The 24,946-nt window shown below is 40.5% G+C and overlaps 1 protein-coding gene across 4 annotated transcripts; it reads right to left on the minus strand.

The window, feature by feature from the left end:
- Positions 1 to 1,959: 1,959 nt before the first annotated feature.
- Ena (ENAH actin regulator enabled) lies at positions 1,960 to 24,773 on the minus strand. Of its 4 annotated transcripts, none has more exons than XM_071722076.1 (9): positions 24,143 to 24,773; positions 13,662 to 13,983; positions 13,062 to 13,234; positions 12,511 to 12,690; positions 11,183 to 11,244; positions 9,539 to 10,689; positions 9,181 to 9,375; positions 8,744 to 8,996; positions 1,960 to 8,631 (listed from the first exon to the last, which is right to left on the minus strand). In XM_071722076.1, the coding sequence occupies exons 1-9, from the start codon at positions 24,145 to 24,147 to the stop codon at positions 8,603 to 8,605; spliced, it is 2,370 nt and encodes a 789-aa protein (XP_071578177.1). In that variant the 5' UTR covers positions 24,148 to 24,773; the 3' UTR covers positions 1,960 to 8,602. The 4 variants fall into 4 exon arrangements, with proteins under 4 accessions (XP_071578177.1, XP_071578161.1, XP_071578174.1 ...); XM_071722060.1 differs by lacking the exon at positions 24,143 to 24,773 and adding an exon at positions 14,827 to 15,378; XM_071722073.1 differs by lacking the exon at positions 24,143 to 24,773 and adding an exon at positions 14,526 to 14,783.
- Between the last annotated feature and the right edge of the window lie 173 nt (positions 24,774 to 24,946).

A 24,946-nucleotide genomic window follows, 5' to 3' on the forward strand; every position in this document is an offset into this window, starting at 1 on the left:
TTTATTTCTTTTTTCATCCTGAAAGTGTTCCTGACACACTCCTGACAGTTTTCTACATCTTTAGTCTAAAAAATCCAAAGTGTCCAAGTTTCTGATTCGCCCTATATGTCGAGCGGCGAGCCAGTTGTGGTCCCCCGTCCCATATCGATCCGCTGCGCAGCGCGCACCACCTCACCCGGCCTCACCGTCCTCACCACTTCACCACCGACATCGACACCACCTCACCAGCCTCACCTCGCCACTCTGCACTCGCCACTTCATCACCGCCTCACCCAGCGACCTCGCGACGAGTCATCCGCCGCTACCTTGACAATTAACATATATGTAGAATAAGATCCATTCTTTTAATTTAAGCTACATCGTTTCGTTATATTATTACACGCGTTTAGCGTTTCAAACAAAATAATAAAGATATCCTCGGACTAGATGTTTTTTATACTTATAGTTAGAGGCAAAAGAAGGAAAAAGAATTGAAATATTTTCTGCAAAAGAATGTAGAGATTACAGAGAGAAAGAAATAGTTTCACTTAGAAGCGTGTAATGCCAAAATATATTTAAAAAATTGAAATTTTTAAGACATTACCTTCGTTGTTTATTAAATTTTATTAATTTTGTTCTTTGTTTGTAGATTTAGGTCTTGAGATGGTTGTGTGTGAATACTGAATTAGAATCTGATCATAAGTTGCATGCATGGTCTTTAAATATTGACTATCACATATATATGTCACGATATAAATTACGATAAATTACATCAATGTAAATAATCATGTAATCGAAAAAGATATGTATATGTATGTACGTGGACTACGTGCCGAAGATTGAGTCAGCACGTGCCGATGATGCAATAAAGGATCCATCATCGTCGTAAATAGTTGCGATGCTACAATCATATATCGTACGTAAGATATTGAACTTGGATTTGGTAACCTCGGATGACACAAGCGAGCCCCAATAATTGTGATTATATATATATAGTGAAAAGAAAATCGATCGTTGAATAAAGCAAAAGCACCGTGCCGGGACAATTTGATCGAATTGAGCCGGATAATTGACGTGTGCATTGTGCATTGTCTTGCAATATGCCGTAAGCTTTTGTACCATCTTTTTCACCAGACTCAAATATGATTTTTTTAAATTTTATGATTAAAACTTGTACCAACTATGTTTTATCTCTGTCTCTTTCGTTTATATATTCCCGTTTTATTACACATTATATAATATTATTCTTTTACCGAATCACATCGAATACTTACTCAAGTACTTACGGTTATCGTACTTTTATTTGAAATTTTCAATTGAAATTTGATATTAGAAGTATCCTTCTTAATATCCAATCAATAATTTTCTTCAGATCGTATGAGAAACAACGTGGCGATCGCTTTCGTTTCAGCTGTAGATAGCGCATAAACGCGATGACGCTCATCTAAAAATAGCTTCGAGAAATATTTCATTCGCGCGATATACCTACGTATATTGCGTGCGTAAAAACACGCAAATTTGAAATCTATCAACTTTTGATTTTAAAAAGAGAAAAAGTTATACTTATATTCCCGCGAGTTGTTGCAACATTTTATTTCTGCTATAGTGTAAAGAGGTGCTATTTGAGTCAATCAAAGAAAAAATTGGATAACAAATTTTCGAGAGAGAGAGAGAGAGAGAGAGAGAGATATATATATATATATATATATATATATATATAAGCTTTTTAATGTTCAGCTTTTGAAAATTTCAAGTCTTGAACATTTTTTATGCGATTTTTTCTTTAACTGACTCAAATAGCCTTTCCTTACTCTAATCTCTCTCACACACACACACACACACACACACACACACACACACACACACACACACACACACACACACACACACACACACACACACACACACACACACACACACACACACGATGACTCATCGTTACATGATAAAAATTTAATTACATTACGTAAAAAGGACAGGTTTGTACAGCGTATACTCTTTTTATTGTTTTGTCATTCATTTACATACAAATATTTTCAAGATACGTCTTACGAAACGAAGTAGTAGCCATATTCGGTGCTCGCTGTAGTTTGCGCTTTCGCTACAATTAAAAGAACGTATCTTTCGATACAAAGTAGTTTTGTCGCTCTTTATCTCATTCACTTAAAATATTATTACATTAACTTCGCGGCATCCTTGAGCTCGTCTCGTTCACTTTCAGAAAAGTAAACCGTTCGCGACTCCTTCGGTGCTTACGCGTCATCACAGCTCATGATTTAGCATTTAGCTCTTGTGTTTGTGCGAAAAATGAATTATTTGCAAAAAAGGATTAGGAAAGGGTAAAAGAATTAACGAGTGTTTAGGTCTAATCTCGGAGAAATGATCAAAGTAAATGTGCGTTATAAAATTGAAAGAGTACTACCGTCATATTCCTCAGCACCGAATAAGATCGAGATGTGGTCGTCATATTTAATGATGATCAACAACGGTTAACAAGTACAAGTCGTACTTGTACAAGTACTTGTAGATTCTCCCCACCTCGCATGAAAAGAATTTAAAAAAGTCAATTGTTTGTGAAAAAGGCGCTAATTACAGGATTACACGATATACTGGTAAACGACAAGCTGCTCTTTGTCTCTCTCTCTGTCTCTCTCTCTCTCTCTCTCTCTCTCTCTCTTTCTCTCTTTCTCGCCTGTAAGCTCCGAACGCTAAAACGCACGCTGCGAGGAATCTATGAGAGAAATCTCGAGGGTTTGGCAGTCGATGGCTGTTGACGGACGCTGTTTGATTCACACGCGATCATTCAGCACAACATATCACAATTCGAGGTAAAGTTCGGCATGCCAACAACGAATGCGACTTATGATTCGCATCGCATGTATCCTCGCACGCGCTCCTTTCGGCTCCTTTCGGCAACAACAATTTCATCGAGTTCAACGTGTGTTCGATGCTGCAAAAATGTACTTTACGTACTCATATACAGATCGTTCTTTCCATGCCAAGGACAACATGGAGATGCCTTTTCACACGCGATCCTATCTCTATCATCCAGAAATCCAAACTTAATTATATATCGATTTCAAACAGTTCCCTTCTCTCTTACTCGTAAAAGCTAAACAGTTTCGACGCCTTCATTCGCGCCTCGTGATTACGCTTTGTGCATTATCGGGTAATTATCGGCGTATTTTATCTTACATGACAAAAGTCACTTTTCCTCGCTTTTCGCCTTGCGCGAATTTTATACGTAATTGAAATATCGACGATTCAGAAATTTTATCTGAATATGCATTTGATCGTTAAACTAGAAAACCACATGTTATACGGTATCGTATCGCGTGCAGGTCGCTCGTCCCAATTCGTGGTCTCTAATGTTACGCGATAAATACGCGATTCTTTCACATATCACTTATATCGTTATATCGAAGGCAGGACGAAGCGACAAGTTTAAAAGTGAAGGATACCATGGAAGGTACGAGTCTTCGTGGTATCGTGATGCTTACGACACAACTTAATATTAATTAATGTTTACACATGTCAACCCGCAGTCATTCCGCACACACGTTTCTAAGCATAGCTTAAACACCAACATTTTCACTCGCACGAGTGAAGCCGGCAACGGTTGATTAATTAATTAATTAATTAATTAATTGTTGTTAATAATAAATTAATGAATGTTGCACAAATATATATCATGGAAAATACGTGCAGATTTTTTTTTGTAAAATTACATTGTCACTTGTCATTACATTGCCAATTGTGAATACATTAGGCTTGTATTATAATGAAATTAATTAATTCTCATTGCACGTTAAACTTCAAAAGTGCCCGAGATCGTGTTTACTCGTCAATTTTCTATAACTTGTACATTTATCGCTTAGAAAGTAATAAATAATAATTCTTAATAGAAACGTAAGAAAACACACAACACACACACACACACACACACACAGCGCGAAATCTGAAACACTGTATTCATGCGATGAAATATATATACATATACATATATATTATAGAATTTTAGAATCGCTTGTTGAAAATTGGGAAGAAATGGATGAGAGGACGCGAATTAAATCATTAAAGATCTTCGTCGCTGATTTCACTCGTTTTAAATATGTCGAATTTAGAGTCGTTTATGCATTCGATCGTTGACATTTTAACTTGGCGATACACAGTGCTTATTAACGGCCTTGATCGCGACAATTCTTTTTATCACCGTTCTCCTCATTATTAGCCAAGCCTTTTCGGCTCGCTCTCCTTAAATAACTTTTTTAATCTTAACACAAAAACACTCTTAATACTCGCGTTAAGACTATGATATGAAAATTATAGTTCCACTATAATATAAGCATATACTTAATATACTGTATCTAAGTGCAAAAAAAAGTATGCGCGGCTAATATGCATATCGCAACTTTGATAATGCGTAGTCTAAACATCATCTATAGACTCTAATGACGCGATAGAAATGAGAAATGCGTTGCTTTAACGAGAACGGCAGACAGCCGCGTGTAAAGAAAGAAAAGAAGCAAATATTACCTATTAACGCGCAGTTATACGTGCGTAATATACACGTAAATATACACGATGCTTTACAACGATTGTGCTTAATTTTAACAACAGATTCTATGAGCAAAATTTGGAGTAGATTCTTCCTCAATTAAAACTATCGATATGCCAATATGCTTCTCGAGTTATGAACGATTAAGTAATAAAAAACTTTTTTCTTCTGAATTTTAAGCTTTAGAGAGAAACGTATAATAAATATAACATAAATATAATAGTATATATATATATATATATATATATATATATATATACTATTAGTATTCTGTATATATATGTATATATATACATATATATACATACACACACATACATACATACACACACATATATATCTTTATAAAATATTCCTCTATTATATATGTATATAGTTTATTTTTAATTATTATATAATACATATTTCTCTCTTTCTCTCTCTTTCGTCTTTCTCTTTAATTTTAGATTTAATTTATGTAAATAAAATTAACTCGAGACTTTTTAATTATCATAATATTTAACATTAAATATTAAAAAAGTGACAAACAATGATCTTTTTTCTTTGAAATTGAGAAAGAATCGTTTCGAAATTCGGCAGATTCTGTCATTATGATACAGGGCGAATTACGTAAAACATTCTTTATATCGGGAGGAAGAAAGGGAAGAAGGAAGACAGGAAAGTAGGAAAGTAAAAGGACAGAGATGAAAGGAAAAGCGCAGGACATAAGCGACGATAATAAGAGAACGAGTCGTCTGAAGTCGTGGCTAGAGGGACATTCGAAAAAGATCTTGCCCTTCGAGAGACTTTTTGTCAATATTTTCGCATTTTCTCCCTCTCTCATGCACTGACAGCTCAATTTAAGAAAAAAAATGAAAGAAAGAACAAGAAAGAGAAAAGATGAATAAAATAAATACACATTATAATGGAAGATCCACGCGTAGATAAATTTATATGTACAAAGGTAATGGAGTATAAAATATGTAGTAAAAAGAAGCGGAAAGGAATGCCTCGAGAAATGAAAAAGGTGAAAGGAAAGAAGTGTGTATACTATATAAAAAGATAATTGCGCGCACTCGTGCATTTGTGTCTCTCAATTATCAAAACGATCAAAACGATCAAAACATTCGATGCATCCCGGGGATGATAGATGCGCCTTGGAAGGCAAAAATCATTATCTCGCGCAGGGGTACGGGAAGGAAATAAATGTTAAACGCGCGTATCGAATACACTAGGTAAAATTATAACCAATATTTAAGTGAAAGATAAAAAAAAGATAATCGATAAGTGATAAATGCGATATTTTGGTGATTTAAAAATATAAGCTTTATCGACGCTTGCTGTCAAAATTTTATATCTTTCCTTGCGACATTATATCTCTCACTCCGATGATTCGACTAGAAATTGTCTTTCATCTAATTCCTTCGGAATGATTATCAAGAGTTCTTATGATTACGCTTATCGTAAGCTAGCGTGTCAATGTAATAAAACCGTACGTAATAAAGTGCAGTAAAGCATTGCGTAATAAAAAAAACCGTGTAAAATTCAGCCTTCGAAGTTACGAGAATTGGTAGCGACTACCAAGGCAAAATTCACGTACAAAATGGGTTTTATCCATTTGGAAGATAAAAAATGGGTAGATATACATGCTATTCCACCATATTATTCGTGGTCAACGTTTTATCGGACATTAATGAAACACACTTGTACAAAAATTGACCGATTGGTGTCAGATAAAAAGGCAATTTATATGTAATGCGATCTTTCGCACATAATATGTAACTTGACTCATTGTCAATGATAAATGTCGGATTATGTTACAAAAGATTGTTCTTTTCTTCTATCTAACAATGAATATTAATTTGTATAAGAGACAAATATCTGTTATTAAATAATATTTCATATATATACATATATGTATATCTAATTATATTTAAAAAAAATTTTTAAATTACCGATTAAATTATTTTTCATTAGGAGCGTGATTTTCCATAGATGTTTGCCAGTGGTATACCTAGAGACCCCCTATAATCAGAGACTGGCCATCGGGCGATTTCTTTAAAATCCTGCGAAAGAGAGAGATATAAGAGAGAAAGAGAAAGCGATATACATTCATATTGCTTTCTCTTTCTCTCTTATAATATCCTCTTTCTCTTTCTTTCTCTTGTTTTTGAAGAAAAATGGCAGACCAATCAAAAGTAGCCCCCTTATGGCCAGTCTCTGATTAGAGGGTCTCTATAATTATACCTTATGCCGTTGTTTTGACGTAGAAAATTTCGCCATAATAATGAATGAATCAAGCATAATTATTGTATATCGCATTTTGACTAATAAATTAATAAAAGTCGGAATTTTTCGCGTAAAACTTTGGTTACGATGACATTCGGATGTATTGAGAATATAAAATAAAGTAAATAGAGCCTCGAGAAGGATAATATAAAAAGTAAATTATTTATCGTACGGATGTTCAGCAACTCATTCGTGCGCGCGAATGTGCAAACCAAATCTAAATAAAAGTGCTAAATTCCGTGTCTAAATAAAAGTGCTCGTTGAAAGCAAGTTAGGTAAAAGTTGTTACTAATCATAGAAAAAGCTATAAAGTTATAATTATAAATGCCGGATTTCAAGAAAATTTTCAATCAACCGGAAAGTATCTTTAATGTGTAGCAGTATCTTCAATGTACGACAGTAGTTTTCCTGAAGAACAACTCGTCATATTAAACGTATGAAAAATGTGAATCGCAATTTAGATATTCGATATCTAAGAATGAACTAACACGGAGATTTCTTAACTATAGATATATATCATTTAAGCGCAATGTTCTCGAGAATTTCACAATCAACGATCGTGGCATCCGTCTATCGTCTTTATTGCTATATACAACGTTCAACATGTCTAATACGGGGTCTACAATGCGAGTCATAAGTCATAAGTCGTAAGAAATTGACCAATTACAGTCGAATTTGAGAAGAATAATCAAATGTGATTGGTCAGTTTTTTACGACTTATGACTTACGACTCGCATTGTAGACCCCGCATAAGAGATTAGCGCATCGGGGAACGAGGTGTGTTTCTTGGAATGTATTCATCTGTTGTATTTTCAAAATTCATTCAAATCATCATGACAAAAATCGATAACGCAACGGGCTTTGCATAAATTAAGATGGTAGCGTACGACATCGCCTCGATAAAATAAAAAACAAAAATAAAAATGCGAAGAAAACACATGCCACGTCATTGGTGAAAGAATTCTACATAGAATGTTCTATGATGAGATCGTCCTTATGTAAAAGAATGTTTCAACATACGAGAAACTCTGTCTAATCATATGCAATAAAAAATATACGATGCGTAACTTAAACGTTGAAATAATTGAGTTTTTTTCTGGAAATTTTGATGATAAAATTTCTCATTTGATCGGCCTTGACTATAAACTTGTCGAGAAAAAAAGCAGGAGAAGAGATGGGGAAAAACAGAAGAGGGGAAAGGAGGGGGAGGGAGGGAGATAGGGGGGGGGGAGAAAGAGAGAGAGAGAAATGAAAATATTATAATAGATATTTATGTATAGAAATCGATATATCTCTCTCATTTATGTTATAAATAATACACCATTTTTTGGTCTTTATCGATATCCTTTTATACTACGAAGCGATATAATAGTATTTCATTGTGCATGTACTTATTTTATATTTTCATTGAAGTATTTCTCTCGCTCAGAATCTGTAAAGATTTCTCGTAACTCTTTATGCATGTAAACAAATCAATTAGTTTGTAAACTGAATAAATTGAAACTCAATTGATTCAACGTTTTGTTACAATATTTATGTAGTAAATAACGAAAAAATTACGGTCACTTAAGACACTAAGATTAATTTACTTACACATAAATGTTCGATATACATGAATGTAATCACATTACATTCTCGTAAATATGTTGTAAAAACCTGTATGTGGTTCTCAATGACACCACTTTGATATCGAGCAATCTAGTCGTATAACTCTCCTTAACTTTTTTCTGTTTCGTCTCCTTCCTTCACTTTCGAGAGCTTGATTTTATATCTTTTATTTCCTCTTTATCATCTTCTTTATCTCTTATTCAGTTCTGTTCTTACAGCTGGAAATATAAAATATTTCACATAAAGCAAACATTTTTGTATTTACATCCAGTAAGTCATTAAATTTATTTAATTTTGCACAGTTGTAGCAATATACATATATGTCCATACCATCGATTATTTCTTGCTTCATTTTCTGGAATTCTTTCCGCACTTCTTTAATTATCTCCACCTTGAAGGCCTCCATCTCTTGCGCGGTGAGCGAAGTTCCATCGTTAACACCGTTTACTTTGAGGAGAGTGTCCTCCGAAGCCGAACCGAACCTCTTGCGTACCGATTTCGGCGACTCGGCGCCATTGGGGAACTTATTATTCGACGCATTGTTCTTATCCCAAGACTTCTTATCTGGTGAACTTTCCGGTTCCTGTAAAAGAAATTGTTCGATTAGTGCTTTCTTCTCCCTCCCCCCCTCTCTCTCTCTCTCTCTCTCTCTCTCTCTCTCTCTCTCCTCCTCCCTTCTCTCCTTTTCTTGCCGATCTTTCAACTCCAATGCTTTTGTCATCCAAGTTACTCCGAATATCCAAGTTACATGATAAATGTTTACGTACCGGTGGTTGCTCGGGTTGTTTCTTCTCGGCGGCAGCCCGTCGGCGTGCTAGAGTCTTAGCCATTTCGTCCATCATGGAAGCCATCCCGCCACCTCCACCTCTCCCTAAGGTGCCATAATTGCCGCCTCCTCCACCGCTTCCACTACCGCTACTACTAGTGCTCGAGCCACTGTTCTCCACTGGTTGTGACTGTTGCTATTGATACAAAAAAAGGTTCGTTATTATTCTATTTATGTGTTTTCTATTTTCTATTTTAATATATATATAAAACATGTTAATATAACATAACATCAAATCTCGTTTCTGCAAACAAGTGATAATTCTGTCTAATTAAAAGATTAAAATAAAAAAAAAGAACCTGTTTTTTCTTAAGACGTGCTTGAAGGGCAGCGGCTAATGAGTTGGTGTCAGGCGGAGGATCATTCGAGGAACTGACGGATGAACCGGAACCGACAGCGGCGGTGGAATTGTTAGCGTTAGGAACCGGCGGCGGTGGCGGCGGAGGTGGTGCCGCAGGCCCAGCCAGCGATACCATCGGAGGCGGTGGCGGACCGCCACTAGCAATAGGAGCATAAGCGTTAGCGCTGACTGTATGGTGTCCGCTGGTAGCATATTGATTCACCGAATTTGATGGTGTCCCATATGGATTCGTGGTACCCGCTGTGGCAGCCGCTTGTACCTGACCGGTACCACCATACTGTGCTTGCGCCTGGGACACGATATTGGAGCCGTACGATTGACCAGGTTGCGCGACCGCGTATTGACTTATCGGACCAGGTGGCGGACCGGTAGCATACTGATTTATCGAACTATTACTTCCAAACTGATTACTACCGCTGCTACCATATTGCGCGGCTTGACTACCAATCGACTGACTATATTGGCCTGTATTAACCGGTCCACCAGTAGTGTAATTGCTCGTCTGACTGTTAGTACCGTAGAAATTGTTCTGACTGCCGGACGGCGGAAATTGGTTCGGGCTTTGGCCCACGACAGAGGCCGTACCGCTTCCGGTACTGCTGCTACTGCTAGGAACAGTGGCACTCGCGTATTGATTGCTCGCAGGCGCGGCACCATACTGATTTGCTTGATTAGTAACGTAAATAGACTGGCATTGGGACTGTTGATTCGCAAGGTTTGACTGAGACGACGGCGATTGTGCGTACTGATTCATCATCATCGGTGGCGCCGGCGCCGCAGACGAGCTAAAGTTCATCATCGTTGGCGGACATGGTGGAGCGGGGGGTGCAATCGGCGGCTGAGGCGGTGGTATCGGGGGACCGACTCCCGGTCCAGCTGACATTTGCGGAACGGCTGGAACCATATTGGCGACACCCTGTAAGGCTGGTTGTTGCTGTTGAGGCGGTTGTGGTGCCGGCGGCGCCGACGAAGTTCGATGATGACCGGATTGTTGTTGTTGTTGTTGTTGTTGCTGCTGCTGCTGCTGTTGCGGCTGTTGCTGTGCAGCAGATGGACAGCTCGGTGATATGGGATTGGGACTTCCAGTTGCTACAAAGAAATTGACTGAATATATATATACACATACACACACATCATGTAGATATTTGTAAATTATATACAATTTTGACACCTCTTCTAGGATAACATCTTTGCAATTCAAATACCTTTGCAATCTCCACACGTGCATGTGTGTCCGTTATAAAATTATATCTTATGTAGGGGGAGTCCGGAAGACTTAACCATAGAGGAGAGTTAAACCACTTCAAATATCTCGTTCAAATTTTGAACAAAGAGCTCAATCCGAGCACGTGACAACATGACGCTTGGTAGTGCGTTTCGACTGTGAGTGAGACAAACGTGTTTTAACGTGCTCGGATTGAGCTCTTTGTTCAAAATTTGAACGAGATATTTGAAGTGGTTCAACTCTCCTCTATGGTCAAGTCTCCCGGACTCCCCCTATAATATTCGCTATACATATATGCGTGTATGTATGTGTGTGTATAATATTTATTGTGTTATGCTAAAAACATAAATACAATACCTTGACTTTGCTGAGACATTCTGCGTTCCTGAATTATTGCCACGTCCTCTCTAGTCATGGTTCTGCACAGATATAGAAATTGAAGTTAGTTACAAAATGCACATGTTCTCATTAATGCACAATGCATTATTAATGTAAAGCGTAATAGGGCCAGCCAACTAATATAATGGACATAATAGATCACTTATACATAATCCTATACATAGATTGTACTAAAAATTCACTTTAACTGGCTTGATAAATATTTTCCAACACTGACACAAAGAGAAAAAATTATATAAACGCACGGGTAAATTTAATTGTGTCGCACGTTAACATGCTAAATAATACTGCTCTACAAAGATTATTTCCTATTTCGCTATAAATATATTTCAGCGATAATAGAATACTCTTACTCTACGTCATAGGCTATTGTTAATAGGCGTTTAAAACATTGATATCAATTTATACGAACCAAGGAAGTAAAGTGGATAATAATCCGTTATATTTTCATCATGTGGCGCAAGGTATTTTCCATGTAGAGCAAGCTAACATAGCTGCGCATCGCTTGTTTTCTTATTCCTGGCAAGTTTGTATATTTAGGCCGATCCTTATCTGACAATCGTTTTGAATATCGAATTTATCGAGTATCCTGAATTTTGTGAGAAGCATCCGCGAAAAGCCGAAGAAAAAATGTCGAGCTCGGTCGCGCAATGTATTCGAGTTATTTTGAGAGGCGCGGAGTGCAACAGACGGAGCGAATTCTCCCGCTTAGTCTCCGCGGATTTTATTTTCGACATCGCGTAAATATCTTTTCGCCGATCCTCGTTTTCACAGTAAGTCTTTCACTGGAGTCTCGCGTGTAAATTTACTGTATGGAAGAGAGAAGAAAAAAAAAGAGGAGAACGAAGTCGGAAGTTGATTAAAACCGCTAAATTGCAACAACGTTCTTCGGGAACGTTCGCTACGTGAAAGGGGAAGGGAAAAGATGCAAGGAGAAAACGTGGATAGAAAACGGTTCTTCTAACGTGGGTAATGCCCGCGATCTTTACTACAGGGAATCAGGAGTCCTAGATAGATCTGCATGACCTTTAACCCATATTAACCTAATGCTATTGTGTCACATGACACAACAATACTAAATCAATAACTTTCCGGCATGTTTTAGAAAAATCTTTATAAAACGTATTTTTCAATATATTTGTAGACATTGCTTCCCGGTAGACATTCATACAGATACACACTTTTCTATATTATATGATGTGCATTACATGTTGAGTAAAAGAGATTTTGATAGCAGTTAATTAAGAAATTCAGGTTATTACGGGTTAAAAGGACGGGAAGATCACCTCGAGTGTCCATCGCCCGGTGAGCCACGCGCACAGCCCATTTGAATAACGGTGCCAACAGCACCACTAACGGTCACGTGGTGCTCGGGGGTTGTGGTGGCGGAGCCCACGGGCAGGGCCGTCTGGCCTCCTGTAGGCAGATGGCTCAGGGACAAGGAGATCCGCGCGTTACGACCTTGACTGCAACCAGTCAGGACAGATGTGTGATTCGCTTCAGGTAAACGATGGGGAAATTGAAATGGGCCTATGTCCGTAAAGTAAGTTGTCACCCTATGAACTTTTCGCGCTTTTACAATATATAAACGACCACATCATGTATACCAAAACTATCTCGTGAATCTCGTGATGATGTCTCCACACTGATTTGTTGTATTTAAAGAAAACATTTCAAATAGAGAGAAACAAGGTTGCCTGCATTTCGAAAACGTGACGTGAATCGATTGGACGTTGTGTGACATATGATATCTCTTGACAGATAATAATTGCTGTAATAAGGTAACAGTCACGCTGCAAATCGTTTGAAAGCGAGAAAGAAAATGAACGAGACGTACCTATATCCCATGTCCTCCTCATATTGAGCGGTTGCTTGGCTCTGCTGTTGCTGCTGTTGCTGCTGCTGTTGCTGCTGCTGCTGCTGCTGTTGTTGATAGGCGGTTTGCTGTTGAGTAGTCGTGGTGGTTGCCGGAGCGAGACTTCTTGATATGTTGCTACCATTGCTCAGCACCTACGCAACATCGCAACGAGACGCGATGTGCAATTAGAAGCTAATTAACAATGATATATCCAATTACGACAACGCCTAGCCAAATTGGCAATTATAATTGCCGTAACTGAAATCGATATCCCACGATAACGAGTGAACGTTCGTTTTTTATCCTTAAGTTTGTTTTTTTGTTTCTGGTTAATCCGTTTAGTGTTTGTCAGAAAGTTTTGCTTCTCCTAATGGAAGTTATCACCCCCGCCCCCCCCCCCACACACACACACACACACACACACACACGAGTTACGATCTTAAACCGCCATAATAACTTAAAACAATATGTTAAAAATGCCAAAACTACAAATAAAATCCAAAATTGGATAGTAAAACCCGTAGTAAGCCGGGATTAATTCTAATAAAACTGTAAGATAAAAAAAATGTTATGAATTACATCGAGTGCCTGGAGCATCGCCCGAGCAAAAGCATCAGCGTCGTCCTTACTGGAGAAGTTTAGCCCGTAGACTTGCTTGTTATCCCGCCACTGGTGAAACGTGACCGTGGCTTGATTGTACTTGAGTCCCTTGAGAATCGCGCAGTTGATAACAATCTCGTGGTCCTGCAGCTTCCTGCCGACCACGCGGAACGTATTGTTCACCTGATGGTGATAGAGCTGGACCTTGGACAGGCCGGACGAGCTGCCACTCGGTATCCATTTCTTGTTCACGTCGTCATACACCATCACCGACGCGCGGGCGGATGATATGCTCACTTCGCTGTAATGTAAATGACAAAACATTGATTTTCTTTTTGCGTTTTAGTCAATTAATTCCTTCGGTCATTCGCATATATTCTCTTTTGTGTACTTTGTTACGTTATCTCGAGTGATCTCGAGTGATCTCGAGGGCGAGACGGGACGAGAATCGTTCCATGCATGCAATTAAAAAGTGGCAAGTTATCGGTGATTTTTCAATCAATTTAATTATTGATGTTAGAGTAAAAGAAATTAAAAATTAGATTATATATACGTAAAGTAAAGAGAATAGATTTGCATGAATCAAAGTAGTTTCTTTCTTATTTAAAGAGCTAACGAAATAAAGTAAGTAAGATAACGGGGACATGTGGGAATGTTGCACCGTGCACCGGGCTGAATCGTGGGCGGTACATGCGGCACACGTATCGCACCGTTATCACTTTTTGCTTTTGCTCATGCGAGAAAGTCGCATAATGGTAATCCGAGTAGGCCGAGTGACAACGCGAACGGCAAATGGACGAAACATAGATTGTACAGTTTGTTCGATTTATTATCGATATTTACCATTTACAATTTCTCTGCATTTCTGACAATCGCTTCATAATCATTCTAACGAATGCAAAGCTTTCTCTGCGAGGGGGGGGGGAGGGGGGTGGGAGGGGACATGAAATCGGATAACATAAATAAAATAAACGTATAGAATATCGACGAATATCTGAAAAATGTTATCTCCAGATATCCTTTAGAGTTTAGATTGTCGCGTCGCGGTCGTTTATGAAGAAACAAACTTGTTTGTCTTTGTGAATATCGCGATAGCGTAAGAAGGCGAAGGACGAAGGAGAAAATTGACGTGCGCGTCGTGTACCACGAACGGCTATCCTGTTGCCAAGAAGATCGTTGCTGGCGATAGCTCGTACGCTGTTGCACATTCACACGCTGCTGCGACGCAGGCTCTTGTTGCATCGTTACGGAAGGACTCATCCTGGCGAACGTGTCTTGACTCTGTGCCTGATTCTCGGACGAATAAGCCTCGTAGGACCATCTCGTCCTGCCGATTTTGGAGAAGAAATTTTCGCGGGAGTCCCACATAATCGCCAAGAGCTTCTTCTCGCTAATAAGTCATCATTTTTACCGCACCGATCATCGCACCACTATTATCAGGGACCGCGTACCTATTATCAGGAATCGGTACGACGACGCCGACGCGACGGACCAAAAACGGAGTAAGATAAACGGACAGCTTGCGCACGGGTTAATTAAAAATCTGCGATCCGCGATCCGCGATCCGCGATCCGCGATATCCGCGGGGCCCGCGGAGGAGTTCGCGCGCTCGCTCGCTGTCGCTTTCACTGGACCGAGTCGCCGACGCGCGACGCCGCGACGCCGAGAGGCAGTCTGCACTCCCTCCGTTGGCAAAACGGGAACAGGACGAGGTAGGATGTGGCGAGATACCGCCACTTCCTCGACTATCCCCTGCCGTCGTCTCTCGCCGCTGCTGCTATATACTGCTGCTATACTGCTGCTACTATGCTGCTATTGCTGCGTGTGTATGTGTATACACGGTCAAGCAAAGTATGATAACAGTCGGCCCGCAACATCCGTCGCGATCCACGTTTCGAGGACGTTTGCGTTAATTGCGTTGCACGATGAACAAATAATGTGTGGATAAACAGATAAAAAAACGCTACCCGTCATTTTCGCGAATCAATGACGAGATGATCGCGGATAGATTGATCGGATTGTGGAAAAGCCTTGTGTTATGGAAGAAAAGATATATATATATATATATATATATATATATATATACGTAAAACATCTCGCGATCAATTTCTCTCGAAATAATTTCAGTGTCGCAAACTTCCTTATTAACATCGAATCAAAGGCTGCAATTTTTTCGTCGATGGATATCAAGAGGCATTCGGCGATCTTGCCAATCAGCTCCGCGCGCGGCATGTACTAACAATAAGTACTTGTACTTATGTGGGTCAGAGACCGGCCTTGCATACGACAATTACCGGTCTAAGCGCGCGCGTGATGCAGTCCGAGTTAAATATCGTTGTGATACGCGTGATTAGAGCGAATGTCGATTCGCAAATCGCAAATAGAATACGAATCGAGCTTCATTTCGGCAACGCTAGCGAGCGCAAACAACCGCGATCCTTTCACGGAGCAAGTTTCATTTTTAGCTGCAATCTTTGGAATATTATTGATGACAATCTGAAAATATACGTCCACTATTTTCCTTCTATTTATGTGGTATCATCGTTTTATTTTTTACATACTTTTTATACTTTTCTCAGAGTTTTTCGAGAGATGCAAAGTGTTGGCTTATGAACGATGCGTAATAATGCACTTTCTTATACATTTCTTCCGGAGTTGCGGATTCGTCACGTTTCCTGATCGCGTGCGGATTTATTATGTTCTGCGCGGATGTCGAACTTTTAGAGCATAAAGCACGAACGGCATTGTATCAGCGGTCGGAAGTAATGTCGAGATTCTCTCTCTCTCTCTCTCTCTCTCTCTCTCTCTCTCTCTCTCTCTCTCTCTCTCTCTCTCTCTCTCTCTCTCTCTCTCTCTCTCTCTCTCTCTCTCTCTCTCTCTCTCGTCTGTCAGCCGCGGTAGGAGCCATCAGACTGTTTGAGAGCGCCATGTACCTACTACGTAAAAGTGGAACAAATGCGTTTCGGAGGGCATTGCCTTAGCTGCTTTTCGCATGGCGTAAAGTGTAAAACAACCGTAAATCTCAATCGCGACTACGTAGCCTACAGCAAACAAAGCTTATCGCACGCGAAATTGCATGCGCTTTATTTCCAGTAATGCTCAGGGAAGCGTTAATATACCTTTCACCAAACACCGAATGAAATAATCGCCACTGTTCCGTATATAATTGTATCTCGTTGTCGACCATCCCCGGAAAATATCGCGATTGGACTCTCGACGAACGGTGACAGACTCCCAAGTCCCAAAGAACGAAATGCATTACATCACAACATCGCGCGAATGTACCTAGCGAATAGCGATATAAAATACCTACCTTACAATAAGAAAGTCCAACAATAAGAAAAAGAAATACGTAACGCTGCGGATCATCTCTCCAGAATCGTCCAGAGTCGAAACTTTCATCTTGATAAAAATCTTAAATCTTGTTTAAATTTTTGACTTGATAAATCTGAACAAATAAAATTTATAAGAAAAACAAATCTCATTTTTATTCACATCTTATTCAAATCGTAAATAATAATTCATATATGCTTGTAAATTACAATTTAAATAGACTGTGTCGTCTGGAGAGAAATGTCGTTTGCATACGTATTTAATAGTAATTCTGGTTGTCGCGGTTTTCGTTGCGTTTTTATTATCTCGTTGCATTGTATCGCGGCAAGGAGAGAACAAAAGTATTCTGCGCGAGAGGAAGCAGTGACGAATCAAGTGACGATACTGACGATACACGCGACACGCGCGACATTGGATATCGAATTTATTCTACGCCGCGCCGCGCCGCGCCGCAGAAGCAAGCACGTGCATTACATTTCTCTTTCATACAGCTGGTTGGTTTATACGTTTATAGGTTTATACCATCGACATAGTCTCATCGACAGTGACGAGTCCAATCGTGACGACTCTATTAATTCTCGGCTCGGCGGACTTCCGCGATCGATGTGCTATCTCTTATCGAAAGAAAACGTTTAGACGGAACTCGTTGAGCACTGACGCGTTTTCAGCGACATGTGGTTTATCAGAACAATTTGGCGACGACACGTCAGACCGATAACGGGGAAATTGATATAGGCTCCTATCTTACAATTACTGTTTACTGCAAATTATTTTACGCCTTCAAATTTCTTTCGTTGCTGCAGCGAAATATCACTTGCAATAATCACTTACAATTAATCATAAAATATATGCCGTGTATTTCATCTCTGCGAAATATTTCGGGCTTAAAAATGATTCGATCCCTCTCAAGTATTTCGACCTCTGTCCTCCGAGAGGACTATCATTCTACGCACTGTACTACACATTTACTACACGGTAAGAGTTTATTTCAGTTTATTTAAAGTCACTTGGAAATTTATTGTAATTTTTTGGAATAAAGCGATACTTTCAATGCCCAAAGAAACGTATGGCTTCATGGTTTCACCTTGATGAAACGAATACGATTACCGAAAGTAGCATATGGCAAGTAGGTAGCCATACCATGCGTCAACATTAATTGGATAGGTAAGTCAAGCCTCGCGACACTCGAGTAGTCTTTTCTCACTCTCGTAACACGAGCTCTAAATCTTAAGGACCCTGACTTCCGAGCCGTCTCGTACAATCCGGAATGCAATTCTTTTCGATTTTAACAATGGAATGACTAATACACAGAGCTTTGTCTGACAGATTCTAAATTTTATATATTATAGAATTTTCCACGACTCGACGCCGACGCGACGTCCCGACGATGCGCGATGCTACCGATGTATTTTATTTAAGAACAAATTCTCCGACAATGCGCAAACGATCATGCAAACGATTTTGAGGTCAGCGAGTAACGAAGTCGTTGGTCAGCGTATGTGTGAAGCTGGCGTAACATTTCCTATTTCCTTAATCATTTTGTGGAAACTCATTAAGTATTGAGAGGTCTGGCTTCATTTTTAATAAAGTTCTATAGTTTTCTATAGGTTAGACCTGTTAGACAAATAGTTTTCTAGTCATTAAAGCACAAAAAATGTGCCTCAGGACAGACTGACTGAGACGTCAAGTTCACGCAGCGTCTCACTTTGTCCCACGGGCGTTCTCTTGATATTGATTACTAGATTTCAAAAGATTTATAGTTGTGCATAAGTTCTAGAAAGAGTTTTAGCAATAAACATTGTCTTTTTAATTTCTAAATAATTTTTATCCCCCGATAAAGGAGCCTTTATCAGAGTAAATAGGTGAATAGACGCTGCGGGTCGATTTTTGACAGTTCTGTTGATTGTAAAACAATTCTCCTTTCCACAAAATGATGAACACCAGCTTCACACACACACACACACACACACACACACACCGCTGGTCAGCAACTTTACTGAATAAAGTAAAGACGGAATAATGTTCATCAAATCAATCAAAGACGAGTGGAAGTATCTATGAATCAAGAATAAAGTTGAATGTACGATGAAAAATACAGGCAACAGAAATAGGGAATAACACAGGCAACAATAACACAGATTTTTAACCTATCGGAAGCCGTGCATTAATGTTACACACCAGCTTTATTCCTGATTTCTTATTTCTAATTGCTAATATCTGTTCCTTGTCCCTTATATTTTTCATTGTGCGGGGGTCTTAAGTATTTTTATGTTACATTTCAAGAATAAAACCGAAATTGAATCGAATTGGTCATATTTTTTCCGTTTGCATAGTAATATCGCACGCGTAAAGAGAACGCACTCGTATGTAAAGAAGCGCGTTTCTCTGTGCAAGAGTGCGTTAAGAAAGTGGACATGGAAAAATCTTTCCCGACCGGCGCGGCGCAAGGTGCAATATGGGCATAATGAGCGCAACAATGGAAATTTAACAAAAGAGCGTGCAACCTTCGGGTTATATGTACCTGTTAGGACGCTAGGTATCAAGTCACCATGTTGCATATCCTGTGTATAAGTGTATACTAATGGATATTCACTTGGGGAATAAGCAAAACTTGAAATATATATTATTTTGCCTTATTATTAATTAACGTCTATTTTGCTTTTATTAATTTATCGTGTATTGAAATTGATTGTTCTATTGAACTTTCGAATAATATCTTGCATCTACGCATTATTGCGATTTTTGCAATATATGCGATAAAATAGGTCAAAGCTCCCTTTGCGAATCCAAGCGATGATTAAGCGAGGGTAAAAGTAGGTTACTCGAGCAATCTGCACCATATCGCAGCATTAAAATTAATTAAGCTCGGTTATTGAAGGTGAAATTGAAAGCCATTACGCAGCTTTACCCACGGTTTAGCAAATGACAGTGGGATACGATACGACGGTTTGTTCTCTCCTCGGTAGGAGATAAGGAGAGATATACCCTAGTGTGTGTACGGGGCCGAGGGGTTGTCGCGTGTATACTGTATACGCGTACGTATCGCGCATCACACACGTCGAAAACGTAATCCGCCCATGCCGGATCATCGTACTCGCTAATGCACAAAACGTAACATTTCCGGCAGGTATATAGGGTGTTCCATCGCTAACCGATCTGAGCCATATATCTAACAATAAGTTATAATGACCTAGCGATCGAGCTCGCCTTAGCAAAAATTTTATGAAAGCCCCTCCAGTGTTAATTTTTAATTCCCAACATTAAACATCCTGACATAACAGTCTTAATAATAGGTAACAGTACTAAAGTTCCGACTGGTGTTAATTGTAAGGAAAAATAAAGGTGAAATTGATGAATAAAATATTGATTGGACAAAAACGTTAACAGTTAACACCTATAATAGAATGTCGTTGCTATTTGTAAATAAATAAATAATTTCGCGGAAGAATTTTTTTTATTAGTGCGAAAATTATCACGACGCTTTTGCGCGATTCGGGAAGGTTGACCTAGTCATGAGTCGCGACTGTCGCGAGTCGCAAAGTCGTTAGGAGGCTGGATACTCGCACGTCCACATACACGACGTGAATATAGGATACGTTATTCGGACAAACGTTCGCGTACGTGGGTCGTTCCCCAGATGTGGTCATTAACTCTGCTCGACTCGGTGGAAAAATCGCCTGAAATCATCATGAGAGACCTATGCGTATATACGTATCTATCGGCCGCCTATCGGGAGGATCGAAACGCGGACGATATACATATAAAGATGACGAGAAAAGAAGATTCGGCTACGCCTCCATCGCCTCCACCGCCTCCGCGTAAGCAAGACGGAATGACGCGGAATTGAGCGGAAGTCGTTCGCGGCCTTCGCCACGCTGACTTTTCGTCTCACACGCTCGATACCCAGTGACTAAAAAGAAACTCTGAGATTATGATCTCGACGAGTTGTTTGTTTGTTTTTTTTTTTTCTTTAGACGGGACGCCTAAAAGTAATACGTATTTTTACTTGGAAACGTTGGTCACTTTGGAAATGCGACATTTGGGGAGAAGAGGATACGATACCTTCACTTGTATATCAAAATTGAATCGTTAATTGAAAATTTATCTGAGAAAATTTCGATCATCCTAATTAAATTATCTTTAGTTTAATTAACGATTGCAAAATTCGATGCACAATAAACTGACGCAGAAAACTCAATCAAAACTTTCTCAGAAAACTAGAAAGAATTAAATCCAAATTTTCTTCTTAACAATTAAAAATCAATTTTATACTTAATTTTACTTTTTTTCTTTAGCAAATAGCAGAATTGAGTAGGAGAAGCCTAATTATTAAGTACTATAATACAGAGAATGAAAAAGTGATTATAGATAGTAAGATTTTATCTCTCGTTTGATTTCAAGACAATAAGAGATTGTATCGTCAATTGTCAATTCTCAATTGTCAAGACATTTAAAATCGAGGACACATCGCAAGTAATAATTTCCTTAGAAATTTTTTATACAAGATGTATGTACTACAAATTCCTCGGAAAGATTCGAAAATAATCAATGGGACAACCCGGGTATCGGAAGAAAAGAATTATCGGGAATGAAGTCACATCGCATCGTGCGTTTTCGCCGAAAAGCGTTCGATTCGTATCTTCCCTTGATATGGGGCGCATTGCACGACAAAATTAGAATTCTGAATCAGAATTCCATCCGTTTCGCTGATATTGTTGTTAACATTGTTTAACGCGCGCTCTCTTATTTTCATACACGATTATGTAATGTTATTACTATTACTAGACAAATACTGACATGAGATTATTAGACCAATTTTATAATCACACGCGATTTTTTATCGTGTTTATCGTGCTATTTTTCAAAGACAAGATACAAGAATTTTTTCGCTGACGAGTTGAGCTATGATATATATAATACTGGCTGAACATGGTGTAATTATGAATTCACGCTAGTCATGGCGTACAATAGGCGAGGTTACAAAATCTACGCAATGTCGGTTTGTTCGTTATTAAATATTAATATTGATCGTATGTTATTCGAAGCATTAATTGTTGAACGCAATGAAACTTTTTGTTTTTGTCTACTGTTGTCATACATTTATTTAAATGTTTAAACTGTTTGAAACGCGCGAATAGGGGCGCACATGGAAAATACGCACGTATCTTATTTTGTAATACATATATTCATAACACGTGCAAAAGTAATTAAGATCTATAAGGGGACAATTCCGGCTGTTTCCTCGTTAACTTTAATAAGCGGTCCGCTTATTTATCCGAGGTACACGGTACACGGCCGATTAAAACCAATATTTGTAAATTTGTGCTGCTGGATTATGAACGTTATCTGAAATATATAAAAAGTATAGATACAAAAGGGCAAATGTTGGCTTCCCGGACACTTTCGCATTTTAGATATTTCTGCGGAAATCGAAATCGCAATTCAGTTGCACGCTACTTAGAAGCCGTTGCGCTATATCTTCAACCTTGGCATTTTTGAAGCGTCACGCCGCGCGCCGCGAGTACCGCGAGTGCCGCGATCGCTTCGCGACAGCGGTACACATCGATGCAATCTGATACGAACGAGCGGAATTGAAGCGAAACGTTGAGATTGCCTAGCTTCAAACGTAGCTTTTCAGCTTTTCAAATTTTGTTTCTACAAAGAGGTAGAAAGTAGCAAAGAGTAGTAGAGAATCGAACAAAGCTCAGGTGAAAAAATTTTCCGACGAGCTTGTCAAATACTCGGCAAATTTTGCGAAACGAAACGTCTGAAACGTTTACAGCAGAGAAACAAAAGTATCGCGAGTCAGCGGCTTTGAAAGAGATTCGGAACGAACATTATCGCAATCGCAGTTTCTTCGCCCCACGGAACATAAAACTGTAACGTTTACCGTAATCCCTCGTTACTGCGAAAAGTAAGCGATTGTCGTGGGAATGGTAAGAATTTAAGTGGTAAGAAAACGAGCTGAGAAAAGACGCGTCGCGAGATAGAGCCTTGGGTCCTCGGGGACCCCTTCAGGGTTGAAAGACGCCCGGCTCGGCCCGGCCCGGCCCGGCCCGGCCCGGCCCGGCCCGGCCGGCAGATGCACGTACATAAGAATCATAAGATGCGTCGCGTCGGGCTGTCGTGGAAAGTCGGAGTCGGGTCGAGACAGACGTGGCTGGTAGCCGGTGGCCGGTGGCCGCACACAGACGCAAGCAAGGGAAGGCAGAGGAAAGAAGGGAGACGATGGCGAGGGCGAGGGCGAGGGCGAGGGCGAGGGAACAGGGAACATAACGCAGGACTTGTCGCTCTTTTCGAGAAAGGCTCGTCGCAGGGCTCTGCGAAGCGCAGGGCTCGTGAAAGCCGTTGACGCATACGATGAGCGACACGAGTACAGAGCGTTTCTTTCCCGGAGCGGACTGAGCGGAAGGAAGCGTTCTCGCCGTTCTCAGCGTTCTCGGCGTTCTCGGCATGAGCCGTGTCTCGCCCCCATAGCCTCGTTCGACCTCGACCTCGACGAGTCGACGCGACGCGACACGACGCGACGCGACGCCGCTACCGAAATCCGCGCTGTCAAAAATCATTACGGTCCTTGCCCTCTGTCGAGCGTCGAGCGTCGAGCGTCGAGCGTCGAGCGTCGATCGTCGAGGGCAAGGGAAGGCCGGACTGGCCGGGAGGCAGGCAGGCAGGCTGTACCCTTTCGAATCGGAAGTCGGGATTTAAAGAACATAACAGTCGAATTAAAGGAACGCTCCGCGCCCGCCCTACGACCCGCGACCCGCGACCCGCGACGCATGATCGATATCACAAGTCGCAGGTCGCGATCCTTTTCGTCCAAACGTATACATGTACAGTCGGACGATGAAATAGCTGTGAAGTGCTGTAGTCCGGAGACGTTGGAGGTCGGAGGACGATATTCAATATTGACCGTCGCGCGGCCGTCGTTGGCGCGTCTAGCCCAGGAGGCGCGACCGAACCGCGAGGAAATTCAAACGTCGAAAGCGAAAAAAGCGAAAAGCAAAGAGAGACAAGTGGCCGGAGGAAGCTCCTTCTCTCGTTCGCGTTGATGGTTGATGGTTGATGGTTGATGGTTGATGGTTGATGGTTGATGTACGGTATATGGGTATGCGTTCAGCGTTACTCACTTCATGTTTGCTTGGCCGGTGAGCGTATGCTATGCCTTCATGCAAGCCGTATTCCTGCTTCTGCACAGTATATCACCGAGCCCATGAAAACACGCGAGATTCGGACAAGACTTGCGGTAGTTCGACATATAAATAACGAGAGAACGAGTCTGGCGCGCGGCACTAACACCACCGTGACACCCTGCCGCTGCACATCTGGCCGGCCATATTGCCGACTCCGAATTCCTACTCCCCTTCCCTACCCTACCCTACCCTACCCTACCACCCACCAACAGGACCTACTACACAAGCACACCCTACACTACAGTCACTACACAGTCTACAGTGTCTACACCCCGACACCGCCTCGCGCGACGTACATGCACGTATGCACGTATGTATGTACATACATACATACACTACCGGGAGCACCTTAGGAGCACCTGGCGCCTGGCGGCGTTGCACGCCAATCGCCATTGCACGCCATTGCACGCGCTGCACACTGCACAGTGCACAGCGCTGTAACGCGAACGAGCCAACGAACCAAGTTGCGCCCAGTTGCGCCCAGCCGTGTACGATCATGCACGATGCAGTGGAGTTCCGCCGCTCGCCGCTCGCCGCTCGCCGCTCGCCGCTCCTCGGCGACTGTCGGCGACGTCCACTCCGTAGTGGTCGTTTCCCATCTTTTCTTCTTTACTTTAACAACGACAAATGACTATCGTGAGATCAAGGAACTTAAAGAACAAAAATACCTAGATCGAGCAGGATGCATTTGCAGGGCTGCGTTCCAAAATTCTCTAATTAACTAAAATGCTACAGTGTATG

Source organism: Temnothorax nylanderi, unplaced genomic scaffold (assembly GCF_030848795.1).
Source record: "Temnothorax nylanderi isolate EJ_2023f unplaced genomic scaffold, tnyl_v1.0 TNYL_tig0008_pilon, whole genome shotgun sequence".
Classification (NCBI taxonomy): domain Eukaryota; kingdom Metazoa; phylum Arthropoda; class Insecta; order Hymenoptera; family Formicidae; genus Temnothorax; species Temnothorax nylanderi.